Source organism: Aspergillus vadensis, assembly GCF_003184925.1.
Source record: "Aspergillus vadensis CBS 113365 unplaced genomic scaffold BO88scaffold_17, whole genome shotgun sequence".
Classification (NCBI taxonomy): Eukaryota; Fungi; Ascomycota; class Eurotiomycetes; order Eurotiales; family Aspergillaceae; genus Aspergillus; species Aspergillus vadensis.
Window position 1 is genome coordinate 444,558 of NW_020292055.1, and position 11,450 is coordinate 456,007.

An 11,450-nucleotide genomic window follows, 5' to 3' on the forward strand; every position below is an offset into this window, starting at 1 on the left:
AAATTGCGCACCATGCTTTCACCCTTCTATTGCGATCTCGCCCACCAGGAATGGAATCAGAATGAAAGAGCCCACCATGCACCGTGCATACTTCACGATGGGCCGGAGCCAGCGATTCTGGCTCAGGTCGTTATCTAATGTGGTGATGGCTTTCATGGTCGTTATTGGCCTGATGAAGATGTTCTCCCAATTCCGTGAGTTTACTTCATTCTAAGTTACGTTGTAATTCGTATAAGGCTGACCTTCCCAGAAAGCCCTCACGAGGCACAAACATCAGAGTCTCAACCTGTAATCCGCAAGGTCACTATGGTCTATGGTAACAGAACCTCTTATTATCGAGGTTTAAAGACCCATGAGGATCATTCACTCAAATTCGGATATCCTATGACCGTGCTGCGCAAACCCATCCTTGGGGGATACTGGAGTAAACCCGCCATTCTCTTATCAGCCCTCGTAGAGGAAATGGAAAAGCCAGAGGAAGATCAAGCCAAATGGTTATTGTGAGTTTGCCAAACCAGCATGTAAGGAGACTCGGTTATCACTACCGTGAACTAACCAAGTTTCCCAACAAATAGTTGGTTTGATGGAGACACTATCCTTATGAACCCCAACATTCCCCTCGACATCTTCCTCCCACCTCCTCAATTCGACGATACTCATCTCCTCATGACAAGCGACTGGAACGGCATGAATAACGGAGTTTTCTTTATCCGCGTCAATCAGTGGGCCGTAGAATTGCTCTCTGCTACACTTGCCTACCCAACAGCACATCCCGAGGTTAGCCTATTATTTGCCGACCAGTCCGCCATGGATAACGTTATCCTTGAGCACGAATACTTCCGCCGTTCTATCGTTTTTTACCCCTTGCGATGGTTCAATGCCTACCCGCGAAACGCCGATGCTGTTGACCTCAACCCCGATCGCCCCGTGGACTCCCAAGTACATCATGGCGACCTTCTGGTTCACTTCCCCGGAGCACCGCCAGATCGGTTTGACGAGATCATGGACCCCTACCTCAAGGTAGCCGAAGCGCATACCCCAGAATGGGAATTACCTCTTCAGAAGACGGGATATATGAAAGAGATAACCAACTTTTGGCGGGACAGACATGAGTTGTTATTTGGGGATACACCAGAGTCGTCCGACAACCTTGCTTGATCGGGCTGGTCCCAGAAATTCACATTTTCTGTATACAAAATGAACCGTTTGGCTTCTTGTCGCAAATATCGCTCATCTAGTGCTGGCACATTTGTGAAGGCGACAATGTTTTGTGACAACAAACACCATGATTGTACGACTAATCCACTGTTCCTGAGGGGGTTATCGTTGCTTTTGCTCTAACAAACCCCATGATACCACATCTCAATGCAGACTTTTTGAAGTTATCATATCTCCAATACTCCTCCATGGTCCCATATGTCATACTACCAACCAACGACCACCCAACTATGTAGACAAACTGATCTACTCCCAACGCGTGCTCATAACCACAGTGCGTGGAGAAAAGTGTACACCTCCCCACCCAAAAGCGGCTCCTTTCGGCCGGAGCCGCTGATCACAATTGCTTAGTTAGTTGGGTTGGCGGTAACTACCACTAACCACGGCGCTTACACAACATATCCTGTTGGCCAGGATATATTAGTGGGCATAATCAGGTATAAGAATATCAATGGAATTTAATTCCATTGGTCAGGTCAAATTGTCTCAATAATGTTCGATCCCTGCTCAGACATGCTTAGATCGTAGTACTAGTCGCCATAACATATTCATGTAGATGTCGCCTGCATCATGGGCGTTATTATTAGTTGCATTTTAATGCCTCGTGTGTGGCTGAGTATGGTTTCATAGCACATGATTTAATTGCAGATTCCAACATGGGCTGTGCTTCCATCATTCGTCTTATAGTATCACCTAGACCTAGGAACGCCATGGTCAGTTACTACCCTGGTATCACTTTCTTTCCAGCCAAACTAGTAAGTTATACGTAATAACCCAAGAGTCCAGAGACAGGCACACACACACACACACACACACACACACCATCATAGTAGAGTTGCTCACCAACAGTCGGTAACGCAGCCATTAGAGCATAAGTACTAAGTACAAGTGCTAGTAAAATATTCCGCCCGGAAGGGGACGACGTTCATGTCTCGAAACTAAATAACCACTAACGTAAGCCCGTAGTCGGTCTTCTTCTAGTCAGAAAATACGTACTCGGCCCATAGTAATACATGATTCCTTAACAAATAGAATGCAAGCACTACGGATGCAGTTTTCAATTCTTACTAGTAGTCAAATGCCGAATGGGTGTCAGTGCATGATTGGCTCTCCCTTTACCCCACAGTTTTCGATTTCTATGAGCGGGTGGGTAAGAGAATCCTTTGCGGGGATAAGCTTTCTCACGTATATTGCCGGATTGGGGTTGGGTTTTACTTGTCTATACGAGGTTCGGGAGGAGAAGGTTTATGGGATGGTTTGTCGAGGGGTGTTGTGTTGCATTTGAGAGGGGTAGCTGGTAATACTAGTAGTAATAAGGGGTTGTAGATACAGTTTCTGTATCAGGCTCGATAGGCTATATAAGGTCGAGTATATCCACTATGTTTTTCGAGACAGAAGCATCGTCTCTTGATTGCCTCTATCATATTCATTCATCTGGAAATCCATCTATTGGTCACAATGATTGCTCCTGCTACCTCCGACGATAAGAAGGCTTCCTTCGCACGCTTCAATGCTACCGCTACCTCTACTGATGTCATCATCGAGGCAATCCGTCGAGACGGAGGCGTAATCGTGGAAAATCTCATCACTCGTGATGCAGCCGGACAGATCAAACAAGATCTGAAGCCACACTTTGATAAAGATATACCAGACAAGTATGGCTTATTCCCTCCAACCACCCAGCGTGCTACCGGCCTGCTAGGCATCTCAGATGCCTGCGTCGACTTGGCTTGCAATCCAACCTATATCAGCGTCGCCAATGCACTTGCCTCATCCAGCTATTCCTTCTGGAGGGGCGATCATAAGGTGACGGTGTCCGGAAAGCCGATCATCTCTAGCACGGCTGGGTTCCGGGTGACACCCGGAAGCAAGCAGCAGGTGCTTCATCGTGATGATAAGTATGTCTGCAGGGACCTATGCCTGGCTAGTAGGCTGACAGGATAGCAGTGACTATCATCCACATGACGCTCAATTGCCAGTGATGATTGGTTGTGTGACTGCATTGACGAAGACAACCAAGGAGAATGGAGCGACCGTTGCCATTCCAGGTTCACATCTCTGGGGCTCGGAGCGGCAACCATTAGATGAGGAAGCCGTTCCTGCGGAACTGGAGCCCGGTGATGCGTTTATTTTCTTGGGTAATCTGTATCATGCTGGTGGTGCGAATGTCACTGAGTATGTTGCTCCTTTCCTCGTATCTTATGTTGCACTTTGGTGACCGATCCGACACATAGAAACGATTACCGCGAAACGGTGGGAATCTTCCTCTGCAAGCCAACGCTGCGTCCGGCCGAGAACCAGTTCTTGGTCGTTCCAAAGGAACGAGTCAAGAGCATGAAGCCCCAAGCCCAGAGACTTCTAGGGTATGGGGTCTGCGAGCCAGGTGTTGGCTTCATGCATTATCAGGATCCAATGAATGATATTCAATATTGTGATAGATACGGAGGACATTCTCCGAGCTCATCCTTTTCAGAACACAAGAAGATGACCCAGCTGTTGTTTGGAATCTCGACCATACTGTATCCACTTCCCGGTGCCATGATGCTTCGAGCTTGACCAGAATGCACGCAGAAAGTCCAGTGCCCTATGGTTGCACCACAACCCAGTCGTCACAAGTAGCTTTAGCAGAATCTGTTCAACTATTCGTTGCTTAACCTCGTCTCCCCAACACTCTGTACCAGCAATGAAAAGAGGAAAGAAGAGGTCCTGTGAGAATGCATCACCGGAAGCCAAGACAACCTTTTGGATTCTATCAAGCAGTATGGGTACGGTAGAGGAGATGGTTTTCATCATTGCGGTTGGAGATGCAAAAGCCTGATGAAAGTATATAAGCGTCGCGTAATAATGTGTGTCTATGAGCGCTTCAAAGCCTTCTCGCGTAGTCTTCCCCTGGGACAAAAGACATGTGATATCCGACAGACTCATTTGTGTGGAGGCCTGCTCTAGCTTTGCTTGCCAGATATTGAAGTTGACATCAGGTGGCTGTCGGCCTTCAATGAGATGCCCATAACGATGCCTTTCCATGGCAGTAATGTCATTAATCAGGTCTGTAAATGTCCATGGCTGGAACTCGATTGCTGTAGTCGCTACTTTACTGCTGCTTGAGAAGGAGAAGACATTATTGAATACCTCAACGTCCCTGATCTCTTTGATCGCAAATTGTGTCATGGGATCGAGAGTCTCGTTGCGAGCGCACACTCCATACCTGCTTACGATTGCACGGCAGGCTTGTAGATGAGTTGTCCAGTCAGTCGAATCGCGAGTCACCAATTCCGCATGGCAAAGTGTAATCGCAGCAATGAGAATTCTAGTCAGACATAGCTGGTCAGGGGGCTTCACGGCATGGCAGTCTAGTTGGCGCTGGATCTCTTGGTTTAGGCTGCGTAAGGCAATATCTCTTAGGCTAAAATTGACCTGTTTCATACGTAATGCAATGGTACCAGTAGATGTGGCTGCTAAGTGAGCGGCAGCGAGGTTCAGTATAGACAGGCGGACACTTATAGACCCTTGCGCCAGAGGCAGCACGATCTTTCTCCAAGGATTCTTGTGACTGTCGATCCACGAGAATATGCTTACAACGTGGCGGCTAAAATGATTGATCAGTCGTTCACCTAGAACCGTCGATGACTGGCGGCGACCGAGACCATCATCTGTCAAAGGGTGAGGGATCGGCGGACTGGCCTCCACAACAAATGTATGGAGGATAGAAGTACCATGCTTGACGATATAGCCTTCCGTTTCTCGATCTTGCGGACTGAATCCAGGTTGAGATAAAGACTGGTTCCCTCGACGTGCCATGGCATGGTTCCAATTCAATTGAACTGCGTCGAACCCAGGACAACCGAGCCCCCGAATAGTGCACTTACGGCACTGTGGAATAGTCCGATCACATTTTATGCGTCTTTTGGTGCATAAACGGCAGTCTGAAGTGTCAGCAGGGTTTGCAATGAGTTGTGATCGATCTCCGTACCTCGGGTTGCAATTTTCCGATCGGCAGGGAGAAAATCATTCCGAACATTCTTCATCGTGTAAGCCGGTTGGGGAATATACCCCGGCGACAAGCATATGTAAAGCTGATACCAAGATTAGGTGGTACTTGAAGGCCTTAGCGACTTGTGTCGTGGCATGAAACTGCAAGATGGATTCCTATCATTGCCATGTTCGGGGATGGATGAGTGGATAACAAATTGATAGCATCAAACGGATGGTTATCGCTGAGTGGGTCACATGATCTTCCACATTCAGGACAACGGGCATTATTTCCTTCTACGACAGCATTTCTATGAACTCAACGATGTCAAATGTTCGATTTGAGAGCAGTCAATATCAGATTTATTCCCCGTTATTGGAGTCAGGGGCTGATTTGCAACGCTTTGAAAAATGCATGATATTACTCTATTTTGCCTATTCCGGTATGTCCCGGCGAGGCTGCGGCCAAGGCCGCCAACAGCCGTTTACTGTATTAGGCAAGTGTCGGCGGCTGTTCATACAATTGTAAGGTGACCAGCTTCTGTATACTGAACACCAAAAGGCATAAATAGAGCTCATTCCTCCCAGAATGCACTTCTAAATCTCACCGGAAAGCATACTAGAGCAAACAATTTCTCAAGTACTCGTTCAATACCAGAAACACTACCATGAGTTCCGTCCAAATTGCAGTTGTTGGCCTTGGCCGGATGGTACGCATCTTTTGCATTCAGAGTCTCGTACCACAATGCTAATATACACCCAGGGAAAGCGCCATGTGCATACATTGCTCTACCGAGTCCCACGGGCGAGAGTGGTGGCAGTCTGCAGCACTGATGCTAGCGAGATTGAATGGGCCACGAGCAACCAGGAGTATAAAGACTTCGGCATCACTGTCTATGACAACTATAACAACATGCTGGCTCACCCCGGACTTCAGGCAGTCTGGATTTCAAGCAGCACCGACGTGCATGCAAGCCAATCTCTGGCTGCTATCAACAAGGATCTACATGTCCTTTGTGAAAAGCCCCTGAGTACAGACTTGGCTGAGGTATGCTATTACTGGCGTAACTGATGTACCCACGCTGACATTTCGACCCTAGGCCCAGTCTGTGGTTGACGCAGCAAAGGCCAAGCCTTCACTTAAAGTGATGGCTGGCTTCTCGCGCAGGTTTGATGCCTCCTACCGGGACGCAAGCCACAAGATCTTCGATAAAAAGGCCATTGGATCGCCATTTCTCGTCCGGTCAAACACCTGCGACCTGAAGGATGAGACGGGCTTCTTCGTCCGATACGCATCTCGCAACGGAGGTATCTTCGTCGATTGTGCCATCCACGACATTGACTTGTCTCTCTGGTTCTTGGATAACCCGACGCCCAAAGCTTGTTGGGCAGCCGGAACGCTTCAGCATCACCCTGAGCTGAAAGACCTGGCAGACGTCGACAATGCGGTAGGTGTTGTTGAGTTCTGGGGCGGCAAGATTGCATACTTCTACTGCTCGCGGACCCAGGCACATGGACATGATGTGTGCACCGAGATCACCGGAACCGAGGGCAAGGTGATGGTCAACGTGATCCCGCAACAGAACAACGTTGTCCTTGCCGATAAACTGGGTATGCGACACGAAGTGCAGCCGGAATACTGGGAGCGATTCGAGAATGCATTTGCCGTGGAAGCCAACGAGTTTGTGAATGCAGTGCTCAAGGATACCGAAGTTCCGCTGCCGCTAGAGCGAGGAATCATGGTGATGAAGATTGGACAAGCTCTGCAACGTGCTCTGCTGTCTGGGGAGGTAGTCCGGTTTAACGAGAATGGCGAGCGACTGAACTGCAATGATTTACATTGATCCTGTAAACTCCTAACCTCATAGAACTGTTAGTCAAATGAAACGCTTATCTTGATGAAATTATGTTTAGTGGGAGAATGCAAGGAATGCGGGGATGTGGGGAACTTCCCCTCAAGGCGGCTTTGGCCCAAAAGAGTAGGCCGCGCCGTCGAATTGCCGTTACCGCCAATTGCTTCACATCCAACAATGCCACCATCCTCGCAGTCTACACTGGCACGGACGCCTTGCTCTAACTGCCGCGGTAGGAATTAGAAGTAGTCCTCATCTACTTGATGTACACTAATACTAATTGATCCCAGAGAAACACGTGAGATGTAGGTCTGCTTCGGAAATTGAACATGCCCAATGTCTGCTCAACTCGAGTACAGGTGATAAACAACAACCGACATGCACCCGATGTAAGGAGAAAGACTTGGTCTGTAGGCCAGTTCAGCGAAAGTCTGTTTTTCGTCAAGGATCAACGGCCAAGCTTGATGGGAGTTTCTCGAAAGACCAATCTTGGATGAGCAGCCAACCAAAAAAATGGAAGCTGTTCTCCGGAGACTCTTCACTCCCAGAGTCCATGGATGTGGCTCAGAGGCCATCACCATACCAGGAGCCCACCCCAGCATCCGGCGCACCAGATGGTCTCGTTTGGGCTCGCGATGATGGCAGTCACCTTGACGTTCAAAGCTCACCTTATGATCCGTCCCCGAATGGCTTTCACCCCTTCGTTTTCGGGGACACAGGCAACGCCAACAGACTGTCCAATGTTACCCATAGATGGAACAGCGTGGACAACACTGAAAGAAATCGCTTGATCGATGGCATGCCACGGTCAAGAACACCAATCGAACCGGATAATACTCTCTCTACCTCCGAACCCGCGCAGACCACCGTGCAGGAGGCATGCCTCCTACGCCATTTCATCGAAGAAATATCACCATGGGTAAGCCAACCAATGCCTTACAAAACCTACTCAACTAAACCACCTCAGTTCGACCACTGCGACGACCGTCGACACTTCCAACTAGTAGTCCCTCGCCGAGCCCAACACTGCTCCATCATACGCAACGCTCTATTCGCAGTTTCAGCACGCCACCTATCACGGCTCCCACAATACGCGACACCCAATGGAATATGCTATCGCGGACAACTTCTCCCCAATCTACAGAAATGCACAGCGGTGGAATACACCCTCAAATGCATCCCCGAGCTCCTCAAATTCCCCGAAATAACCGACCCTACTGAGCAAGAAAACATAATGGTCGCCACGGTTATTCTCCGCCAATACGAAGAAATGGAAGAGGATGTCGAGGACCACGACATGTCCACGCAAGACAGAGTGAACTTCTTAGCCATAACGCAGAGAATCATCGACGCTATGATATCCCACCGACTGGAACAGTCTCTCGCTACGGCAGCGTATTGGATCGTTGTCCGACAGGAGGTATACTACGCGCTCACGAGACAGCGTGCACCAAAGATGCGATTCAGTCCTGAAGACTGGCGGAAGGCGTCTGCTGCAAACACGTTGGTAATGCTCGCTAGTGAAGTGACTAAATGGCGCTGGGGCGACGGTACGCGTGAGGAATGGAGTTCGTTACCTCCCTTTTCACCAACTATCTATCCATCCATCACCTGCATCGCTAACCTGTCCTCACAGACCGCCTCATGCTCCGCCACCGCAAACTCCAACACGACTACCGGCACGACCTCGCACCCCTCTTCGAAAACAAAGCAGATCGATCTCGCGGCGAACTCTTCCCGACAATCTGGTACAGCTCCGACGAGCAAGTGACTGCAGTGCAGCACCTCGAGATAGCCAATATGATCTTGACAGCCCAGAACCCATACCTATCGTACGTTCCACAACCCCCCTATCCATAATCCAAAATCCAAAGTCCTAACTAGCGTATCAGAAACTCCACTCGAGCCGCGCATCGCAAAGCAGAAGCAGAAGTCCGATCCATCGTGCTCAGAATATGCGGCATTGCGGTGCACCACGCCCACTGTCATCCGGCGTTAGTCACTGCTGTGATAGCTATTACTCTCTACGGGGAGTATTTTACTGAGTTGGAGGAGCGTGAGGCGCTGCTGGGGATTATTGATCGGACGAGGGATTTGCATTCGTGGCCGATGCAGAAGTGTTATACGCGGTTGAGGCGGGGGTGGGAGGAGATGGATCATTGTGGTTCTTGAGTGGGGTTCAGAGATTTTGTCCACGTTTTAAGATATATTTCTGATATATTATATAGGGTGGCACAGTATGATGAATTCAGTTAAGCCATACGCCCCCTCTTCGGCGCAATCGCCTTCACACACGACCACGACGTCAAATAATCCGCGCTCTGCAGGGCATCCTGCAAGACAAAATCCTGACCGCTCATAATCTGCTGCTGAATGCGCTCAATATGCCCCACGGTAGACATATACTGATCCACCGTAGCGGATGGCGAGCTCGCAGCGGAACTTGACCCAGCATCCGACTTCTCATCCATTGTTCCTACTGGCACGTTCTCCGCATCTTTCTTGATATCCGCCTTCACAAACTCCAGTAGGAGGAACGACGCCCACTTCGACTCGAACAGTCCCTCGCGATGTGGCCATTGCTGTAGCACTTCGATGGCGCGTAGTCGTACCCGAATATCGTAGCAGCCGAAGGAAATCAGGTACAGACTGGGTAGGATGCCCACGTCGAGTGTGAATGCTGGTCGTTCCGGGTACCGCTGTAAGAGTGCCTCGACGAGGTATAATGCTTCTTGGTACTCCGGTGTGTAGAGGTCGAGCACGGCGGGGTTCTTGGCTAGGAGGCAGGTTTTGACGGATAATGTGAGGGTCCGGTGGAGGATGTAGATGATGTCGGAGCCGCGTTGCTCTTTTCGTGTGAGCGCGGGGTATGCGTGGCTGTAGAATGGAGTGAATAGTTCGGCGTAGTGGGTTAGTTGAGAGAGGAGTTGGTATTGCCGCGGAAGCAAAGAGTTGTAATCTCTCGCCACGTCGGCGGGAGATAGTGGCCAGGATTGCGATGTGAATCGAAACACGCCACTGACTAGGGGCTCGATGGCTTGACGGGCTTCGATCAGGCTTGTGAAGGAGTCGGCATTCTTCAGTTGCCATTGGTATTTGCCTAGTTCGTTGTCCACGCAGAGAACTGGCCCGTCGACGCCGTAGTATGTCGACTGGATGTCTAGCTGTACGAATGCTGCCACTAAGCACTTCTCCACTGGTGACTCGGTCTCGTCTGCTAGAGGTTCCTGGACCTTCAGCTCTCGGAGGATGCGTAGGCCGCCTTGCAGGTGGTGGCAGGCTCGCTCGTATTGGCCTTGTAGGAGCTCTAGGAGCGAGTACAGAAGACAACATAGCAGCATGACTTCTCGTAGGCGTGGATCACTCGCATGCCGTCGACTCAGAATCCCGAACGAGCGTGCGGACTGTTCAAGTGCAAACTTCTGCCAGATATTCTGCCGAGTTTGGCCCGGCAATGGCATCCCCGATACCTCAACGTCCTGGTGTATGGCGCTCAAGGCTACCGCAGCGTGGTAGACCGCCGGCTCCGTGTAACTGATCTGAAGGACGAGCTGTTTCCATAGTTCCGAGTCGAATAGTTCCAGTAATCCTGGGATTGTGAAGTGTTGAAAGTGCGAGAAGCAGCGCCGCTCGTCGGATGTTATCGCCCAGCGAAAGCCATCCGTTACTTGAGTCAGTAGGTTTTGGGGATGACGGTGCGTGTTATTTGCTGCGCGCGGGAGACGGTGGATGTCATAGGTGCAGGAGCGCCCGGTTGATGTGCAGTTTTTACATTGGTTTGGAGTTTCATCGCACTTAATACGGCGGGCGCTGTTGCATGCGATAAAGGAATTAGCGGCCGCGGCAGCTGGGAGAGGACTGGATGGTAGTGACTTACCGACAGGTGCGGCACCCATTTCGCGACCTTGTGCCGTCTGCTCTTCTCCGCTTCGGCGGCTCTGATGTGGTGGGCTTTCGCGACATGGCTGCGCGACAAGATGTTGTAGTTTTGGAATCAAGAAATGGAAGAAGGGTTTTGAAGAGGACCTGAGACATGTGCAATCCGTGAGGGGGCTTGGGGTTGTAGCTGCGGGACACTAGGCTGACGAACCCCAAGTTCTGGCTTGACCAATAGTGGACTTGAGAACTGCAGCCATGGCGGGTTAGTGGTTGCTAGTGAGTCTTCCGGTCTTGTTAGCCTTGCAATAGGTGGGACGGAGCAGAGCAGAGCAGCACTGCCATCGCGTCGACGGCCCACAGGGCAAGGGGACCATCCGGGTAAAGCGGAGGGATTCGATCCACTGATGAGCCCAATAGGCAAACGAGACACCCAAATGCCCAATTAATATGGCTTAAATATGTGACAGGAAGGCAGGTCGCCCACTTCAGATTGTTGCAACCGGGGATGCAGTGAACGGAGGCTGCTCCATG

General features: G+C 50.2%; 6 protein-coding genes across 6 annotated transcripts; 4 read left to right on the plus strand and 2 right to left on the minus strand.

Moving 5' to 3' along the window:
- Window positions 1–178: 178 nt before the first annotated feature.
- BO88DRAFT_427105 (glycosyltransferase family 34 protein) lies at window positions 179–1,158 on the plus strand (the record flags this gene model as incomplete). The annotated part of the gene is made up of 3 exons (XM_025708958.1): window positions 179–194; window positions 251–500; window positions 576–1,158. The coding sequence occupies 3 exons, from the start codon at window positions 179–181 to the stop codon at window positions 1,156–1,158; spliced, it is 849 nt and encodes a 282-aa protein (XP_025561156.1).
- Window positions 1,159–2,694: 1,536 nt separating this feature from the next.
- BO88DRAFT_308498 (phytanoyl-CoA dioxygenase family protein) lies at window positions 2,695–3,633 on the plus strand (the record flags this gene model as incomplete). The annotated part of the gene is made up of 3 exons (XM_025702442.1): window positions 2,695–3,120; window positions 3,158–3,393; window positions 3,453–3,633. Coding segments are annotated over 3 exons (843 nt in total), but the record flags the coding sequence as incomplete, so codon positions are not given.
- A 54-nt stretch (window positions 3,634–3,687) lies between these two features.
- Window positions 3,688–5,227, minus strand: BO88DRAFT_427107 (uncharacterized protein; the record flags this gene model as incomplete). The annotated part of the gene is made up of 2 exons (XM_025708959.1): window positions 3,688–5,088; window positions 5,189–5,227. 2 exons carry the CDS (start codon window positions 5,225–5,227, stop codon window positions 3,688–3,690), a joined length of 1,440 nt encoding a protein of 479 aa, XP_025561158.1.
- A 628-nt stretch (window positions 5,228–5,855) lies between these two features.
- Window positions 5,856–7,060, plus strand: BO88DRAFT_391862 (Gfo/Idh/MocA family protein; the record flags this gene model as incomplete). The annotated part of the gene is made up of 3 exons (XM_025705027.1): window positions 5,856–5,897; window positions 5,951–6,235; window positions 6,288–7,060. 3 exons carry the CDS (start codon window positions 5,856–5,858, stop codon window positions 7,029–7,031), a joined length of 1,071 nt encoding a protein of 356 aa, XP_025561159.1. The 3' UTR covers window positions 7,032–7,060.
- Window positions 7,061–7,112: 52 nt separating this feature from the next.
- BO88DRAFT_465855 (uncharacterized protein) lies at window positions 7,113–9,231 on the plus strand. Its single transcript, XM_025711435.1, has 5 exons — window positions 7,113–7,272; window positions 7,465–7,959; window positions 8,008–8,590; window positions 8,677–8,872; window positions 8,933–9,231. Exons 2-5 carry the CDS (start codon window positions 7,534–7,536, stop codon window positions 9,210–9,212), a joined length of 1,485 nt encoding a protein of 494 aa, XP_025561160.1. The 5' UTR covers window positions 7,113–7,272; window positions 7,465–7,533; the 3' UTR covers window positions 9,213–9,231.
- A 1-nt stretch (window position 9,232) lies between these two features.
- Window positions 9,233–11,006, minus strand: BO88DRAFT_391867 (Zn(II)2Cys6 transcription factor domain-containing protein; the record flags this gene model as incomplete). Its single annotated transcript, XM_025705028.1, has 2 exons — window positions 9,233–10,850; window positions 10,918–11,006. The coding sequence occupies 2 exons, from the start codon at window positions 11,001–11,003 to the stop codon at window positions 9,293–9,295; spliced, it is 1,644 nt and encodes a 547-aa protein (XP_025561161.1). The 3' UTR covers window positions 9,233–9,292.
- Window positions 11,007–11,450: the final 444 nt, after the last annotated feature.